Below are 20,768 nucleotides of genomic sequence, written 5' to 3' on the forward strand. Positions count from 1 at the left end.
TAAATTTTCTACCAAAAAAATTAATAAATATCTAAATTAATTCCTCTACATTAGAGACATTTAATAGCGTTTATCTACATTTCATATGCAAGAGATGCATTAGGATGACAATAAACAAGCATAATATATACCAAATCATTAATATTTATCAAACATTATAAAACCAATAAATAAAATGTTCGATGTGAGTTAGTGTTTCCAGGTACGTCTAGATATATATAAATTATTATCGTTTTTATGATTTAATCAAGCCACTTGCAAGAAAGATGCAATAAATCCTGACAATGGAAAAACTTGTTTTTGTTTAGTCTTATAATAAAATTATTTCCTTGTAATAAAGGGGTAAATTTTAATATATTTAACCACGAGCCCCATGATACATTAATAGAGTAAATCTAAAATATTTTCATATTTACAATAAAAGTATTATTATAAATGTACAAAATTCTAAAATTTTTTGTGAGAAGTAGTATTTATATAGTTACTAATCCAAAATATCCGATTTTCGTGCCTTTTAAATTTAATAAAATCCACAAAATTAAGATCCAGATACTAAATGATTACATTTATGAGGACTCGAGAAGCCTTCATCAAATATTCTATGAATGTTTAGGGAACTGGAACTAGAATTTAGAGGTCCAAAAGTCAATTCCAGTCTTCTCTCGCCTTATCCTTATTATAATTGGATTGATTGAGATGATCCAGCAAGAAACTCAAAAGTTATTTTTGTCAATATAAAAATTGCATTATATACTTACATTTTAAAGATAGTTCTGAGATTTCTTTTACTTCCATGTGACCTATTTTTTATTCTTTATTTATGGTAATAAACACTAAATTATAAAATCGATATGCTCCATATCGATATTATTACATGCAATACAACATTCATTAAGCAATATCGATTTTGAATGGGTTCAATAAAATGTATAATAGCAAGGCCGCAGTCAAATCGAGGATCACCAGTGAGTGGTTGACCCGTGAACTATTGTTCTCTTATCTATTGTTGGAAATCCTGAAGAATGTCAAAGCGACACGCCTACTGCTTTTGAAGCTAAGCGGCCATAGAATGCTGATAATAGATTTTTTAAATATGTAACCTTAATATTGTTATGTAATATTTTTGATATTATTGCAATGAATCACTCAGTGATAGTGTTTTCGAAATATATGAGTAAGGATTTTTTTTATAGCCGCATAATAGGCAGTTGGCAGAGGGAACCTAGTGTTAAGACACTCCGTTGCCCATTTTCCACTTAATTTTGGAGGTATTGCGTATTGAATGGCGGAATTCTACGTCGTTTGCCTCGACACCAGAGCGAAGAAATGAAATTATTAAATATTCATTTCCTCGAGTGGAAATCGAACCCACATCCTGCCGCGTTTACTATTTATTACACGCTTGTGCCCGACCTCAAGATTGCTCAAATATAGTTGCAATTGTAAAATTTATCTTAGTTTACATACAAACAATCTTTGTGTTTTAAAAAGTTGTGTGAATACATTAAAAGCCTGGCTGGTACTCAATAGCGCGAAATAGACCAGAGTGGAAGAAGTGGAGGGAGGCCTTTGCCCAACAATGGGATAGTACAGGCTAGGGAAAAAATACATTAAATATAAATTTAGAATTAAAATTAACAATAAATTGAAATAAATTAATGACTTCACGCATAAAATTTAATAAATATATTTCAAATCAAAATTTACATTACTAAATTCAGCTTCTAAAGTGTATTTAGTTAATAAATCCAATGATACCAATTCAACCATTCATCTTTAGAATTCGAACCCATAATATTCATTACAACAAACCAACACATCCCAACAGAAAATTATAACAAAAACATCTTTCCAGGTGGTCCTAGTGCGGGGTCACTACGTCTCTTACCTACCACTCTGCAGCCGCAACGAGCCGGTGTTCCTGGCAGCGTGCACGCCGCTGGCCATGCCCGAGACCAGAGAGTGTGTGGTGCATGGTGCCACCAATGTGTTCACCACCGTCCATGCTATGGATATGAAGATATTACATATTGATGCTAAGTAAGTTAATTTGTGAAGTATAATATAACTTAAAAATATAAAATACACTTAGCGACAGATTGAAGGTACGATTGCTTCTCGAGGAAATTAATTATGCGTCCAGAATCCAACGGATATTGGGCAGTAGAGTGTCTTAACACTACTCTCTCTGCTTATCTTGCTATATGCGGGATACTGTGGGAAGCTGAAAAAAAAACAAAACGGAAAATAACAACAGAACGTAATGATTCATCATTCTGCTTTTTAATAGTTCTTAAGTGAAGGAACTCAACGCTTTACATTATTTCATATTAAGGAAAGTCTTATATTTAAGCTTAAACATTTTTATTTCTTTAATAATAATGTGAAATTCTTATTAGGAACATAATAAAAGTAATAAAAAACATTTTTTTCTTTGTTTAGAGGCAAACATTTAGGTATTTTCATAATTCTATTTCAGTATACTAATACTGAGATAATATTAATTTAATTTTAATTTAAATTATATGTAAAGAGACTCGAGATCCTGCAGTTAAACTGACTAAGAGTTTTGCAGGACACAGTTTAACTTTTTATGTATTATTGTTAAATGGTACTAATAAATATATATACATATTCTCTATAATACGAGTGCTAATTATAAAACACTCAAGTAAAGTTTCATTGAAAAATGTCCACTTCATTTTTTTATGAGATAATAAAGACATAAATAAATAATTTCAACGTTCAAACTTGGATGTAACCAAAATAAATACAGAACGAAAGAAGTACTTGCGACAAGTGTTTACCGACATTGACACCTGCGTGCTGTAACTCTTGCAAATATCCAAAGGAATTATTTAAGAAATAAGTCAGAAGTTGCGATGAAGAATATAGAATACAAAAAAAATGTTTCTTTTACAATGAATACAAATAAAACCATTCAGCTTCACGCCTGAACCTTCACACAGCAGAGAAAGCTGAGGAAATCTAGTTATCGCCTAATTTTTCGATGCTCTGCGTTTCTGCCTTGGTGCTAGAGCGAGAAAACGAAAATATTTAGAAATTATAATTCTTACCCTCGAGTGGGGATCGAACCCACAATCACACCCTTATGCCCCTACGTCACGACGGCCTCATAAACATATATATGTATATATATATATATGTCATACATACTTTATTTATAATAAGAATAACATAAGTAAAAATCTTCAATAACTAAAGTCGAGGTCAACAGCTAATCTTCGAATAGAGTTGATTGTTCTGAGATGTAAATATACTCGAAGCTATGTCTTACATGGAACAATATACAACTACTTAATAGGAAGACCTCGTTAGGCATTGTAGCAGATTAATTCAAACGCACAGAGCCCCAAGGGCAATGGAGAACAAAGAACGAAACAAATATCATAATATTGAAATCAAAATGGGATCAGCTTCACGCTGTATCCCGCACACAGGGTAGACAAAGGGAACCAAGTGTTAAAACACTCCGTTCCCCACTTTCCGCTGAATTTTTCGAGGTGTTGAGTTGCGAAATTTAACGCCAGGCGTTTACCTTGGTGCCAGAGCGAAGAATTGAAAGAAATAATAAATAATAATTAAAGTATGGGAGTTGAACCCACAACCGTCGACAACTGCGCCATGATGAACACAATATATGATAATATACATCCAAACAAACTGCTTTCCTCGCTTCCTCATTAACACTAGTTCAAGGTCCAGAAGTGAAAAACAAACAGGTCTTATTACTGATGCGTAACTGTCACAGCCAGCTACCGTCCATCAAAAGATGTATGACAACGTCTCTATTGAGCGTTTCATATTCATGTACGTCAGCGCCTACAATGCCATGAAATAATAAGAGGAGCTGAAGTATGCAAGGGAGAAGGGGGGAAAGGGGGGTGATGGCCTGCGCGGGCGCATCGGCAGCGACACATGTATGTCAATACTGAATGTTATTATCAGATAAACAATGCGACAGGCGTAAAGTATTTTACAATGTTTTTATGTATGTATGTACATAATATTATGTCTGTCTGTATAACTAAATGTATGGGAGCAAATGTGATATGTCTCTTTTATGGGGATTCCGGTGTTTTTGTTTTTAGTGCGTGAATTGTTTTAAGTTATGGTTGTATTTATTTTGCTTTTTCTTATATTTTGATTTTAGTGTGTAATATTTTTTATAAGACTCATTAAATGTTCATATCATAATTCTAGCGGCGTTGAGTTCCGCCACTCAACACGCAATGCCTCCGGAATTCGGCGGAAATTGGGGAACAGAGTATAACACTATGTCCCCTCTGCCTTCCCTGCTGTATGCGGGATACAGCGTAAAGCTAAAGCTAATAATTATAGAGAATATTTCTATTCTTCTATTCTTTCTTATATTTTCTAGAATACAGGAAACACATTCGTACTTAGAAATCTATAAATATAAGCATAAATTCATATAATAATAAATTATATTCCAAGTAAAACGTGTTAAGATTAGAAATTTCATTCTCTGGCAAAATGTCTTGGAATTATCAAGTTTGTTTTGAAGGTGTGTTCATCACCTGCCCAAAGTAAACTTTGCATACAATGACAAAGTTACAAGCTCCTGAGGCTCCTACTATAGGCGGAATACACACATAAAATGCATTATCGATTTTTTTAGTCTCGAATCGATTTTTTTATATATTTCGATAATTTTAAACTTTTGACATATACTTTCAAAGATATAATGTCAACACAAATAATTAAATTAATATATGAAAATAAAATATAACTGGAAATTTAGGCCCCAAATGAGAAACATCCTACCTTGTTATATGAGGGTTACTGTGAGAAGAAATGTGTGTTTTTACTTATTTAAAGACTAATGGAAAAAAATATACAGAAAAGTATAATTGTATTGGAACAATTTCCTCTGGCAAGTCGTCGAAGATCTCATCTCCAGTTCAGGTATATGCCTCATAAAACCGCGTCAAAATTGTAATACACTGTGAAAAGCAAACTCGATTTATTTAAGAGCTTTAACGGTTTCCAAATAGCGCAGGTTCGAATCCCGCTACGTTAAAATTAATACATTTCTAAACAACCATCACAATATTTATTCTACCCAATAAAATCATAACTTACTTCCTCAACCAGCTTCTAGCATCAACCCTACAAGCAACAACCAATACTATCCTATCATTAAATTAACTATTGTGAAGTCATCTTATTAACCAACTAGCAATTTATATCTTCAGCTAATCGCTCGCTATCCTCACGGGCTGCGCACGCGCATATGTCATCATCGTCCATGATATCCCATTACATTTATCATAAACATCTTTGTACTGTCTCGCACCATAGTTCTATAGAACAGTGTATAGGTTAAAATGTCTCGTGATAAATTAAATGTTTTGCTTAATTTATTAATGCATTGAAATTAAGTGTATTTTATTATAGCGTTAATTTGAATGGCCGTCGTGTTTTGGATATGGCGAACTGAACACGGTTTTTGCGGGTTCGATAATGTTTCAAGATGCAAAGAAAGTGAAGTGAAATATTATTAGATTTTTTTTTCAACTTTCCTACAACATAATTTGACAGTAAACTACTAACAATATTGAGGCCATATGGCACAGTGGCTGTAAACGACGGTTAAGGGTTCGATTCACTTATGAATTGAATTGTTATTTCTAAATATGGTGATATCTTCGTCCTGATAACAAGACAAACAGGGAGAAAGAGAACAGGGAGAAGGAAATAAACAGGAGAAGTACGGAGTGTCATAACATTAGGTTCCCTCTGCCTATCCTACTAAGTGCGGGATAGAGCGTGAAGCTAAAAAAGAAAGAAATATTAAAATATTCCTTTCACGTAACTTCTGACGTGTCAATATTCTATGTAGGCTTCATCATAAACATCATTGTTCCGTCCAGCGCTATTGTATGACTCTCAATATGCACGGGCGCCACTGAAGCGGTTTCTAACTGGCTTCAGATTTATGTGAATTCTAATTAGTTCTTAATAAACATGGTAAACAGGTTTAATTTTAACGTTTTATTATTTATTTTACATAGATTTTAGGTGTATTTTAGGTGCTTTTAAAATTTGTAGGGGTTTCATTTTAAAATTATTATTTTTTATGTTTGTGCAACTGAGACAACTTAATTTATTTAATAAATAAATTTTCATAGATTATTTTATTTAATTATTAATATATTTTTTATGTGCTTTACACTTCAAGTACAACAATAAAAGTATAAAGTATAACATCGTTGCCTGCTCTGCTATTATTTCAACTACAAATACACATTAAAAATAATGAGGCAAAAAAATTATAGAGCCAACAGTTATGGGTTCGATTCCCAAACAGACGATTGAAGATATTCTCATTTCCTCACTCTGGTAAGGAGATCTAATCAGATCTAAGCGTAGAGTTCCGCCACTTAACACGCAATATATTGAAAATTTGTGAAAAACAATTAAAGCGAAATGTCGTAACACTAGGTTCCCTCAGCCTATCCAGCTATATGCGATACAACCAAAAAGACTCAAGAAAAATAAAAAATGAATTTGAACCCAATTACGCCAGCATTAAAATGTCATAGGTCCGTGCCCTAATGAATTGATAAATATTAATTCAAACATAGTTTTGCCCTTTATAAGCCACTCGATAGTTGACGAACATAAATCCATCCAAATTGTCTACACCACTCTAATATTAAATATTTCATATTTTAAACCAATAAATTTACTTCTAGTATGCCACCTGGTATTTTAAAAGGATAATGTGATAAAATATATAATACGGAACAGATTAATCGCTCTGGTAAGATTAAATATGGCGTTAAGCGCCGCTACCTAATGTCTCGTAGTGTCTCGAATTTGAGTGAAAAGCGGAAAATTAGGTGTCTCGACATTTTTGTTTTCCAATCCTGCTATATGCGAATGAAATTCATGAAGTTAAAAAAATGTTTTCTTTCTAAATACGCAATACTGACTAAAACGCGCCAGTTATGGGTTCGATTTTCACTCAGGGAATAAATTATTATTTTTTTAAATTTTTAATGCTTTATTCTGGAACCAAAGCAAATACGTAAAATTGAGTTCCTCCACTAAATACGCTATGCATTGAATATTTGAAAGAGGGTGTGGACCGGAGTGTCATAACACTACGTTCTCAAACAAAAATATGCTAAAAATACATTAAAGAAATATTCACTCTTGAATATTAAGAGACTATTGTGAGCCTCTTTAATATGCCGTTTGTCTAAGTATATTTAATAAAATCGTTATTATATTAAAAAAATATACAAATCTCGACTCTATCTCTAGGCAATGTAAAACAATGTGAAAATTATTTCCATATACATATATTATTAATCACTTCAAATTATCTTATTTGTTTTCATCTTAAACAGTAGAATTTCAAGGAGGTCAATGACTAAATAACTTTAAACAATTTGCACCTTTGTTTGCCTTAATAATATTACATATATAATAACAATTATTAATATAATATTTTATAAGAGGCCGTCATGGCGCAGCGGCACAAGGGTGTGACTGTAACGCGACGGTTGTGTGTTCGATCCCCACTCGAGGAAGTGAAATATTTATTTACGTTTATATTTCCATTTCTTCGCTCTGGTGTCGAGGCAAAGCACGGCGTTGAGTTCTGCCACACTTTCGGCAGAAAGTGGGGAACGGAGTGTCTTAACACTAGGTTCCCTCTGCCTACCCTGCTGTGTGCGAGATACAGCGTGAAGCTGATTATTTTATAATGTTGACATACATTTTTAACCAATTTAAAAAAACCTTAGATTAGCATTATTACTAACATTATTTTATATATTTTTGCTTATACTATTATGTCGTTATCATTTTATAAACATGTATTTATAGCAAAAATAAAGTAAATTGAAATTTTTCATACGAAATCAAATTTAGCAAATTTTACTTTAAGTTTAGAATGTCAGTTATAGCCATTTACATGAGAGCACAGGTCAGACATACACTTCTCAGGTTCTTAGAATTTGTGGAATCCAACAATGCATTGGGTAAAGTTAACAGGTACTAGTAATATTCACAGAGTATTCCTCCATGAGAGCTTAACCTGATGTACCCGTAAGATCAGTAGAAAAAACTAAATAAAAATAATCGGGTACTAATGGCATTGTAACACAGCTGTGGGTTCGATTCCCACTCAGAGAAATTAATTATTCAATATTCTCATTTATCACTATCCTAACAACAGAGGTCTAACAGGAAGCTAGTGTGATAACACTAGATTCCTTCATATAGCGTAGAGTTAAGTTACAAAAAAAACTCTGCCAATAAGAATTATTTCTCAATCCTAATAAGTACATCGCAATTTTAAGACTTACTTTATAAAATGAATCAAGCTATTTATAAATAATTATTTATTTTAAATTCTTTTGGAAAGTTATATATATAATATAAATAACATCATACTAAACTGATACTGTATATCTACAACCTGTATAGCGACAACCTCAGCCCATACAGACAAACAAATCAAGAATCCCAACATCATTATTCCGGCTGATGAATCCGAAGAGATGATTAAAAATAATGATAAATGTAATTAAAGTGAACTTGACACAGCAAAACAAATATCTGGTGGGGTCACCACATCCATCAATCACAGAGACCTTGTCGATATGTACGTACGACTTGTTCAAACTTGTTCTGGGTTTCTAATAGTTTTGAAACACTTTAATTATGGTGGTTCATGGTATTTTTTTTTAAAACTATAATTACTTTTAAATTGGCTACTCTGAACTTTGCTTATTATATTGAGTTAATATTAAAATTTAATTTTTAATCATGTAAATGTAAATCTTCTTATTTAATTATTTTTTAAATGAATCTATTTAAACTTAACTTTTTAAATTGTATACATATAGCAATACTGTATCTTAATGGGAACAAAGTGTCTTAATATTAGGTTCCCAGGTTCCCTCTACCTGGACGGTAATAAAAAATATATAATAAAATATTTTTTATATTTGTCCAGTAGCGAATGGCATTTGGGCTGGGAGCGAAGTTCTCTGCACGGAGTCAGCTGGTACCACCTTCTACATCCGGACTGCTGTAAAGAAGCACAAAATAAACATCGACTAAGTAAGTAAATGAAGATATCTTAATAATTTTCAACGCAAATAAAAAGGAACATATCGCACCCACGGCCCTTAAAAACCATCCAAGGTTTCAAAGATTTCCAAAATTTTTGTATTTAAATAAAATTTAAATGTTCTTATCTTTCAATTAAAAGCCACATTTCATAAAAGAATATTTAAAAATGTCATGAAAAGTAATAGGGCAATTAGGAACAGACGATAAACACGAGACGTATCTCAAGTATTGAAAAGTTTATTTAATATTTTTATGTATAATAATAATAATAATATTTAATTTAATTTGTCACGTTAATAAAATACTTATAGAATAAATATTAAAATACAAAAAAAAACAAATAATTATGTTCAGTACAACGATGGTACAACCGAAAACTACACTATGGGATAATTTAAAAAGTTAAAAAGTATAATAACAACTTTCTTTTTTAAATAATCTCAATAATGAGATGATATGAGCTGTTTAGTCGACAAGATTTCGCACAAAAAAAATTCTACATACCTACATTCTACGAACAATACGGTCAACGAGTCTTGGCCCCTTTAAAGTTAAGTTTTCTGAACTTATGCGCATTGTTCATTCAAGAAGGAAATACTAAAAAATAAGAAAGACCTTAAAATGAAATCTGCGCAGCCGTCTACAGTTAACTTTGGCTGCCACAACTTGTAGGTTGTACTATATTCAGTTATTGCCTCATCGCGAAATAAGGTTAGTTTCTCATTGACCTTCATATAAGGAAAAATTTAAACTAAAATCACATACAATTTAAACAATAACTTGAATCTGCTTCATTATTAAGGGTAATTTTGTATAACATTATTACAATCTAAGTACACTTTTATGAACCTTTACCGTTTATAAATGACACGGATATACGTCCCGGATTTCTTTTATAATTTTATTTTTAAATTTTAATTTTTTTTTCAGTGTAATATTTAAATTGATTTTATAAGAATATTTTTGCTTATATTTTATATGTATGTAGATTATAGGAAGTATATCTGGAAATCGTCATTTAAAATGGCAATGCGGACAAAAATATTTAAATATACATTTGTTTTTTCAACAACTACTTACATATAATTGCAATAAAATATACATATATTTTGTGATGTTTATTACATACTAATACTAGTTTCCATTTCGGCTTACATGGACTTAACGGTGATAGGAAGTGACTGACAAATCTAAATTTAAACATTATATTATTAGGATCTTTAGAATGAGAAAACGTTATAACAAACAATAAACTTTTCATATATATTTTTTGATTTTGATATATTTTTCGGAAAATAGACAACTATGCAATTTGTAAAATGACTTTTTTATTATTTGTAAAATTTTATACCAAAATTACCTAAGCTGAAATTTGGTGTTATACTTAGAAATTCACTGTGTGATGTTCGCAATTGATATTTGTTTAAAATAAGTGATATAAAACTCACTTAAGGTCGTACTTGATATTTCTTTGACTTTACTTCCAGAAAAATATAATAAACAAAATTAAAACCATACTAAAATCTTACAAACAGGTACTATAACATTTCTTACAGTATTAAATCCTTTTGCATTCATTTTATAACCATAAGTGAAATATCCGTGACTGTACACTATTAGCCTTTACTTTTATAATCGTCATAAATTAAAAAAAAAACAACTATTAAGTTGGCAAGCCTGTAAAAAAAAACACAAAAAGGAAGCGGGATTCTAAATAGAATCAAGGATTTTATTAAAGCTAGCGACTTTTACTAGTGACCTCAACCTATAATGGTGCTCAGAAAAAAGAATGGTAAAGGTAAGATGTCAATCGTTCGGATACCTAGAAACATTAAACCAAGTTGAGTAAAGCTATTTCTATTGAAGGTTACCTAAAGGCGGATCTGCTAGTCCTAAATGGATATTATTATTTGATATATTAATATATATATTTGTATATCTTTTATAATGTAATTGACAGCTGATATTTAAAAAAAATGACTTAAATATTCTAATGAGTCATAATAAATAAGTTTTTTTTTTTTTGATAAGACTAAATAGGAGCTGTAAATATTTTTATACAACTGGCTGGGTTTTTTTAGCTTCATGCACTTCCCTCACCTCATTTTCTCACACTAGTGCTTATCCTATGTATATAGCTGGGAAGACAGAGAGTACCTGGGAACCTAGTGTTTAGACACATCCGTTCCCCATTTCCCGTCAAATTCTGAAGGCATTAATGGCAGAAAAAAATCACAATAACATTGTTCCAATTTGAAGCAGTACTTTCTGATATAAACCGATATCATCCAAACTTTTTAATTTCTACCCAAGTTAATCGAACCCACAATTCCAATCAATCCAAATACAGTGAAGACTCAAATCTCAAAGAACTTTTCTTTACCTATATGAAAAGAAATCTGCTTAAGAAAGCTTAGAAATACAAATAATTTTAAATATCAAATCTAAAAATGTGAACCAATCTAACAAAGTTAACTTCATCAAATTCAGTATTCAAAAGCTAAACCTAACTTCCCACGTTATTTTACTACTATTTTAACATTTCTAAATGCGGCCAGTAAACTAAGCTTTGTTATGTTCCGGCCGTTAGTAGAATCTATTCGATCGCATTACAATAATAACTGTTAAATAAAATATTTTTTGAACTATTAGTAGATTTCTTCGGTTATTTGTAGATATGGATACAATATGCCATTAGTATAAAAGTTTATTATTAATTTTGAATATCTTTTAATTTAAAACTGTCGTGGTGTAGTGGCTCAAGCGTGTGTCGTGGGTTTGATCCCCACTCGGGGGAATGAATTATTATTTATTAATATTTTAATTTCTTCGCTCTGGTGTCGAGGCAATAATTATAATTATAATTTTAAAAAATCGTCTTCTTCAATTTCAACCGGATCCCATATTCAGAATCTAACCAAACTTTCTTCGAGCTACCCTTGCAGTGTATCCTTTCCATGAAAATAGAATCATCAAAATCGATTCACCCAGTCGAAAGTGAGGTACAAACAAAAAAAACAGTCTAAATGGTAACCTCCTCCTTTTACAGAAGTCGGTCAAAAGTCAGCCTACGTTCTTACAACTTGCCGACTAATACTTGAATTGACAAGTGACACCTGTCAATCTGCGCCTAAGGCAAATTACAAGCCCTAGATTTATGCTAGTATTTATTCAATATTTCTCATTAATAACATTACCTCGTTTACCCTAAACGACCTGTGATTATATTAAAAGGAATGATTTATTACTTAGATTTTGTTAAATGATATATCAATATTAAATATAATTTTAACACACTGATAGAGCTGTTAAAACCATATAACAAATATGGTTTTAACATTTTTTTTAAATGTTATTCTGCACTTAGGATGAAACATTAAAGTTCACAAGCTTGTAGTCAGAGGCACGGGTTCAAATCCTGCTACCACGATTAGATACGATTCCCCCTCGAAGAAATGAAATATTTAATATAATTATATTTCCTCGCTCTGATAATGAGGCAAAACCGCGGCGGTGAGTTCCGATCCTCAGCTATTCCAGAATTGCAGCGGAAATTGGGAAAACAGAAGTGTCATGTAATGGGGAACGAAGTGTCTTAACTCTTAACTCTAGACCCCACCTGCCTATCCTGCTAATAGCAGGGTCGAGAGCATTCGTCGATTATTGAAGATATTGCGGTTTCACGTTCATCAGGTGTCAAAATTAAAATAATTATCAAAAACATGTCACAACTTGCCAACAACCTCAAAAAAAATTTATCAACCACGAGTTTAACCCTTCACGTTTGAGAGAAAGTTGACACATTATCACGCGTACCTCGTGTACGTTTGTACGTGACTGATTAAATCACCAGTACAAACCCACCAATTTTGACATAATCCTATAAATGTTGACAATTTTGCACTCTATTGTTTAACAAAATAAAGACATTATTAGAGTTAAATGTCTTAAAATCGTGACTTTTAAATTGGTACACTTTCTAGTATGACGGAGGTGTGAAGACGCTTTCCTGAGAAGCAAAAGCTAACAAGTAAACTTACGTAAAGGAACAATTGTATAACATATCTAATATATGTATTAAAGTAAACGACTGATAGTTAGTTGGCGCAGAAATACGACAGGTGTCGTCGATTTCTGTAGAATTCGGTGGAAAAGAATTAACGGACTATCTTAGCACTAGGTTCCCTCTGCCTACCATATTTCTTTTCAACCAAACGACTGACAGACAAATATCATCAGGTAAATCGTTAATAAAAAATATAAAATATTTAGCACATAAATAAATATTTAATATAGCGATTGATTTCTCATTTATACACTAATACAATTCAAATACGTGGGCAGAACTTAGAAAATAGAAGTCACAAATCAAACCCACTTACAAATACATATAGATAAAACAACTCTAGTTACTCCACCGACCACAATCATCTCAATCCTCCTCTAATACTGAACCAATAGTCTGGATAGAGATAACCACGTAACATTAACCCCTTATTATTGTTAAACAAACTTAACTCTATCTTATCACAACTTACTTAATTCAAAGGCACAAAGTTGATTTTCTAATGAAGTTACTACAATATTAAATTGGCATATGAAATATGGTTATTGAGTAGTGCGCCCGTGCGAGGCTACGCCCGCTTGAAATAAAAATATTAATAAATAAATTGAAAATTGATTCAGTCAATTCAGTAAAACAGTTGTATAGTAGTAGTAGTATAGTTGTAACTATTACGGCAATTAGGAAATTTGTCGAACTAAATACTTTAAATTGACATAACTTTTTTATTTATGAACCGATTGTAATAAAATATACCCTATATGTTTTTAGAAGCTTGCCAGAATCCAATAGTGAAAACTGCATCTAAATCGGTTAAGTCGATTCGGAGATTAGCGATGACAAACGCACAGACAAACGGCCAATTTTTTTAAAAATAATTGTTTTGGGTTCTATTAGGTTAATTAAGGTTCCCAACAACATTTTTTTTAAATATCTTCCAAGTACAGACACCTACCCTCTTACAATTTTATTATAAGTATAGATATAGATAAGTATATAGTTATAGGAATATAGGCTATGCGTCGTACTGGTCGAGTCATCATTCGAATAATTCGATAATAGCGTCGACGAGGACCGGCTGCGCTTGCGCACTGACCTTAACTTGAACTTTGAACGTCTTTTTTTGTTCTGATTCTTGATTTTACGTTTTCTGTCTCATTGTCTCTCTGTTATTTTAAATTTGAATCGAAAATAATAATCTTGGATGTACACTGAAGTTTTAGTTTTAAAAATTGTCTAATAATATTTTAGTTAACGTATTTATTCAAAAATAATGATTTCTAGGAATAATTAAAAAATCAGCTTCACGCTGTATCCCGCACACACACGCACGCACACACATCCTCGATACCAGACGAAGAAATGAAAATTTAAATTTAAATAAATATTTCATTACCTCAAATGGGGATCGAACTTACAACCATTCTCGTACAGTCACACACTTGCACCCCTGTGCCTCAACAGGCCTCAGGAGCAATTATTCCATGAAAATTACTCAAACAGTACAACGCTATTTATGACGATATCGATCGATCATCGATGTTGACATCGATGTCTTCGAATAAGAGTATCAAAAAGATTATGCCAATCTCCCTATATAATCGACGCAACCACATATTTCATGCCTTGAAAGGTAATTTTACTGTATACGCTCGAATTTAACAACTTGATATTATTAATAGTATATATAGTAATAGCTTTAATCAGTGTTTCTAGTATATATTATATATATATATGTATATATGTATGTATGGGTATATATTATATATGTATGTATATGTATATATAGACGATTTAGTAGTATATATAATTATTTATTTATAACTTGTGTATGTATATATATATATATATATATATATATATATATATATAGTAGCATGTATTATATATATAATGGATTAGTTAATATATATATATATATATTTTTTTGATTGCACTGTGTTTTTATTCCGCTGTTTGGCACTCATCCACTTCCATAGGTTGGCTGGAAGAGATTTCTTTCAGAAATAAGCCCGTCATTGTAAACATAACTTTTCAACTGTTTTTTTTTTACTATTTTCTTATATGTGCAATAAAGAATATAATAATAAAAAATAAAAAAATAATAGTCCGCTACAAGTACGTACTATAAGCTAATAATATAATTTATTTTCTTTATATAGATGGCAAACCACAATTTCGTTTAAATTACAAAATTTTTGATTTTTATAAATACCAGTAGAATATGTAAAAGCGTTTATATTTAAATATATCTAGGAGACCGTCGTAGCGCAGCGGCACAAGGGTGTGACTGTAACACGACGGTTGTGGGTTCGATCCCCACTCGAGGAAGTGAAGTATTTATTTACGTTTATATTTCTATTTCTTCGCTCTGGTGTCGAGCGCCTTGGCGTGGCGTTGAGTTCTGCTACTCAACACGCAATGCCTCCAAAATTCGCCAGAAAGTGGGGAACGGAGTGTCTTAACACTAGGTTCCCTCTGCCTACCCTGCTGTGAACGGGATACAGCGTGAAGCTGAATAATAATATTAATATCTAAATAAAATCTCTTATATTCTAAATCTTAATTATTTCCATTAAGTTTTCTTATCATTATTTGCCTACGTAAACATACTCGCCTAAGAAATAACAAAGTGTATGAAACATAAATTATTAATAGTATAATAGAAGATCGAGTTCAGTGGCGTGCCATTGGAGAAGCCTATGTCCAGCAGTGGACGAGGACAGGCTGATGATGATGATGATGATGATGATGATGGATAATTCTTAAGAAAAAAATATTTACACTAAAAAAAAGTAGATATTTAGCTAGCTGTACAAAAGCCCTAAGCCTCCCAAAACAATACTGCTGTTCTTTCCGTTTCCTTAACACTAGGATACATAGATAAATATCAAATGATATTAGCTTTTAACGCCATTCTTTGACTATAAACTGTCACCTTGGATTTATTGAGCATTGCAATCAGATATTGGCAGTTTCGTGGGAATTCCATTAATTATTAGCATAAGATAACGTTGGTATTGTAGCAGGTATAATTCCGTTCACGCCTACGAATATTTTGCTATTGGAACTTTTCATAATATATTCATTGGTTTTGAACTGAAACGTTTTTAAAGTTAATAAAATTCTAGTATGTTTTAGTATGCTTATAAGACCACTCACCACTCAATTCGGTGGAAAATGGTGATCAGAAATGTCTTAATAGAGAAGGGAGATTCCTAACACGAGGTTCCCAGGTTTCCTCTGCTTACCCTGTTAGGTGGGGGGTAATAATGATAATAAGATGTCCTTGTGTCATTAGTTTAATATACATTTTAAAAATATTACATTAAGTACTGCATTACTTTTGATCTATTATAATATTTAAATTCTCAAAATAATGAATATTTCATTAGTTTGCCAACTTTTGCATTTTGGCCAAAGTAATTCCTATTAATATTGTGATTCTCATTAATAGTACAAGATGACAATTACAATATTCATGCAACTATTAATAGATGAATAAAGGTCCAATACAAATTCACACGGATGTCCTGGACTGTAACGTAAATAGAATACATATTTAATTGTGACCTCAGGTTATACAGCTGGCAAGACAAGCTCCTATTTCCCATGCAAGAGTATAGAGACACTAGTTTTTCTTCTTTTTAGTGTCACGCTGTATCCCGCACACAGCAGGGTAGGCAGAGATAACCTAGAGCTAAGACACATAGACAGTTCCATCTCGCCAATTTCTAGAAGCACTGAGTGTTGAGTGACGGAACCCAACGCCGTGCTTTGCCACTCAAATTCCGTGCCCCTGCGCCACAACTGGCCTCATATTGTTTGATTATCATAATACAAGACTCTACCTAGTTTATTTAGTAGCCGATTTTAAAAAAGTGTTTGCATGTTTATCCAAATTTCTCAGTCAATAAATCTTTTCTGATGTAAATGGAGTATGTATATTCTAAAAAAATACGAAATTTCACGCCATTTTTTGTTAATATAGCTAAGTAAACAGAAAGAACAGAAATTCTAGATATATTTGTTGTTGTGTATAATATAATACTTATTAACATATATACGAAGTAAGTTTAACTTTTTTCTAAATTGCCCAAAGCTATTCTATTATTTGTTAAGTGGACATTTAAACACTATTAAAATTTAATAAATAACAAATTCATTTTTGCCTGTAAATATTTGAATCAATTATTTAGACTTACTAAATGATTTAAGACGTAAACAGATCATAAAATTTTCATATTTTAATATTAATAAGCATCGCGTGGTTTAAACTTTAATTATAAAACAGTTTAGCATAATCCTTAAATACTACATAGACTAGAAGTACCTACACTATTTATTATAGTTGACTTTTTATCTCAAGAATATGAACAATGGCATAGTGTACGTTAAAAATAAAGTTTATATAAAAAATATTTATTCTAATACTCAATATGTGTATATGCGTTGAGGCCAGATGCAAAATTGCAACTGGTTTTATTGGTTCTATTCCCACTCGAGGAAATGAAATTTAAAAATATAACATTATAAAAATTCCTTCTTTCGGTCTGGTGTAGCTAAAAATATTCATCAGCTTCATCCCGCTGTATCCCGCACGCAGTAGTCAGTAGGCAGTGTGCACGTAGTCTCTGATACTCTGTTCCTCTTTTTCTGCCTAATTCTAAAGGCATTGTTAGTTGAGCGGCAGAACTCAACGCCGCTCGCCACAAAACCATATGGAAATACAAATTTAAATAAATATATGAAATATTTATTTCCTCGAGTGAGATTCGAACCCACAACCAGCCGTGTTTAGAGTCACACGTTGTGCCCCTACACCACCACTGGCCTCAAATATTATTAATATTTTTTTAATAACGTTACTTAGTAAAGCAATACTAACAATCAGTAATTTGAAAGATAATTTTGTTATTTTTTTTTATTTAAAACTTCAAAATTATTTGTCCTTTTTTTTCAAAAAACATAGCTTGTCTTTTTATTTTTTATCTATATTAGTTTTAGGGACTAAATGATGTACCACCAGACATTTTGCCGCCAATTCTGCTATATTATAGACTAAAAAAAAACGTAAATATTAATTTGAAAAAAAAACAACATAAACTAATACAAATTTCGACCTTATTACATAACCTTATAGTTGAAATTTCTTTACCATACATTTCAACTTATCAGTGGCTAATATAGGAAGTAGAGTCTATAATCCGTCTATTAACAATGATCTCATAATAGTTACATTCAATTACGACAATTTAGTTTCGATTGAGTTTTAATATGTCTGATTAATACTTATTATTTAGTATTTTCGATAGTTTTTGCTGGTTTATTTAACCTTTTGTTGTAACAACAACAAAAAGTTATAAAATCATTTGAATAGATTTTCGAAATATCATAGTGATGCATGTGTTTTTATTTTTACTATATTTGTTTTTTTTTGTTTCAACAATAGTTACTGGAAATAATATGTAAATTATCAAGGAAAAGAAAATAAATATTTTACTTTTCTTAGTAGAGACTTTAAAATGTTATAACAAGCATATAATAATTTTGAAGTCGCTTGGGACGTATGGCTTAGTCATGAAAGCTTGCTCTGGGACGGTTTCCAAGAGGCGTGGTTTCAAATCGATTATAATGGGTTTAAAAACATTAAAGTTTTTACAAAAGTAATATTAAAATATTTAACAAAAGTAATCTTCTGTTGTTAAATTATTATTTTTAGGAATAATATTCGACTAACGCACAATATTAAATAACTCGAAAAGAACGTATCACAATCATCATTTTTTTAATACATTTTCTAAGTTTTCTTGATCAATTGAGGCCAGTCGAGGCGAAGGAGTACAAGCGTGCAAATGCAATCTTGACAAGTTATAGATTCAATTCCCACTAGAGAAACGAAATACACTTGGTTCCCAGGTTCCCTCTGCCTACAAAAAACTTAATTAATAAAAAACTTTGTCCTACCAGTCACTCAGTCGGAGCAAGAGCGTTCGTGTATCGCACTACTACGGCTACAGCGTCGATGCGGCCAGTTCCTATGGGTGCATGCAGTTCTTCAACTGAAAGACAACCTCGAAAACTCACAGAGGCCCGTCATCGTATGTACAAATCAAGTATTAAGGTGAGAATTGTTTTTTTTTATGTAGCACCTACTTATAATAAAAAAATAGCTTCGGACGGACAGAATCTTCCCACTTTTCACTGAACTCTGAAGTAAAATAAAAAAAATGATGATTTCTGTCAATGAAATAAATAATTGTACAAACAAAACCAGTTTTGGTAACTTATTAAGTACGTATTTGGTAATATATTTAATTTTCGTTGAATTTCTAAATACTACAAGTATATAATTTAGTTTTATATATATTTGAAGTTTAAATATATTACATGTAACATAACCATAGTCAACTAGATATCAATATTAATATATCAAAATTTGATTTCCCAATAATAAAATTGCTAATGCCTACACAAATAATTGTCGTTTAAATATCTATATTGTAAATACTGAATAATAAATCTAAATTAACCAAACCCATGACAATATTTCATAAGAATCAACTTGAACCGTACCGTTTATTATAAATTTACATAGATTTGCTATAGATAAAACATAATTTGACAGTAATACGTGCAAACCATTATATATAGCTAATTGATTGATAGCCAATACAAATTGTCTACTAAATAAAGCGAAGCAATTTCTCAAGTAACATCTCACTCGAGTTCAGTTAAATTATGAGAACTAAATCACGGGAGAATTCAAAAGATCGAACATAATAACCCTTTTCCCTCGGAATCTCTTATAGCGATGGAGGGCAAAATCACTTCATCTTTCCCGCTTCTCGCAATTACTTAAACCACATACGTATTACATGGTTAAATGTATGGATGAGAAGACGTGAAAATGAGGGTTACGATTAGCGTACCTACAGAGACGTCTCACTTTGGGAAGTGGATGATGTATGGGGAAGTATAATATGAAGATGTTTGGTTTTAAGTATAATTTAATTATAGGATCAATTATTTATGCCACTTGTGGCGCAGGAGCACAGAGTGGCTATAGAAGCGCTTGGTTGTGGGTTCGATCCTCACTCGAGGAAATGAAATATTTATTTAAATTTATATTTCTGTTTCTTCGCTCTGGTGTTGAGGCAAAACTCAGTGGGAGGTCAAAAACAGTGGGGAGCAGGGTAACACTAGGTTCCCTCTGCTTATCCTGCTGTGTGCGGGATATAGCGTGAAGCTGATGGATTTTTATTTATTTCCATTTATTTGATTTTAATATTATATACTTGATACCGTTCGTGCGACTGTAAAAGCGTAATATTTTCATTTTCTTTCCTCCGGTGACAAGGCAAAACGTGGCGTTGAGTTACGCCACTCAACACGCAATACCTCCAGAATGCGGTGGAAAGGAAGTCTTAATGAGAACGGCGTGTCTTAACACTAGGTTCCTAGGTTCCCTCGGATGTAGAGTGAAAAAAAACCTAAGAACTCATATAGACGATTCTATGACTTACACAATTATCAAATAAAAACTTTTAAACGACGTTGTAAACAT

At 31.7% G+C, this 20,768-nt stretch overlaps 1 protein-coding gene across 1 annotated transcript in view; it reads left to right on the forward strand.

The window, feature by feature from the left end:
• Positions 1–20,768, forward strand: part of dysf (neuronal PAS domain protein dysfusion) — a 118,841-nt gene that overhangs the window by 89,028 nt on the left and 9,045 nt on the right. The window contains exons 7-9 of the mRNA XM_085189882.1: positions 1,856–2,040; positions 9,020–9,126; positions 19,172–19,325. Of these exons, the coding sequence (XP_085046008.1) occupies positions 1,856–2,040; positions 9,020–9,126; positions 19,172–19,325 (446 nt within the window). The remainder of the gene's footprint in view (positions 1–1,855; positions 2,041–9,019; positions 9,127–19,171; positions 19,326–20,768) is intronic.

The sequence above is a fragment of the Heliconius melpomene genome, chromosome 9 (genome assembly GCF_056956725.1).
Source record: "Heliconius melpomene rosina isolate 202511_hmr_F chromosome 9, ASM5695672v1, whole genome shotgun sequence".
Classification (NCBI taxonomy): Eukaryota; Metazoa; Arthropoda; class Insecta; order Lepidoptera; family Nymphalidae; genus Heliconius; species Heliconius melpomene.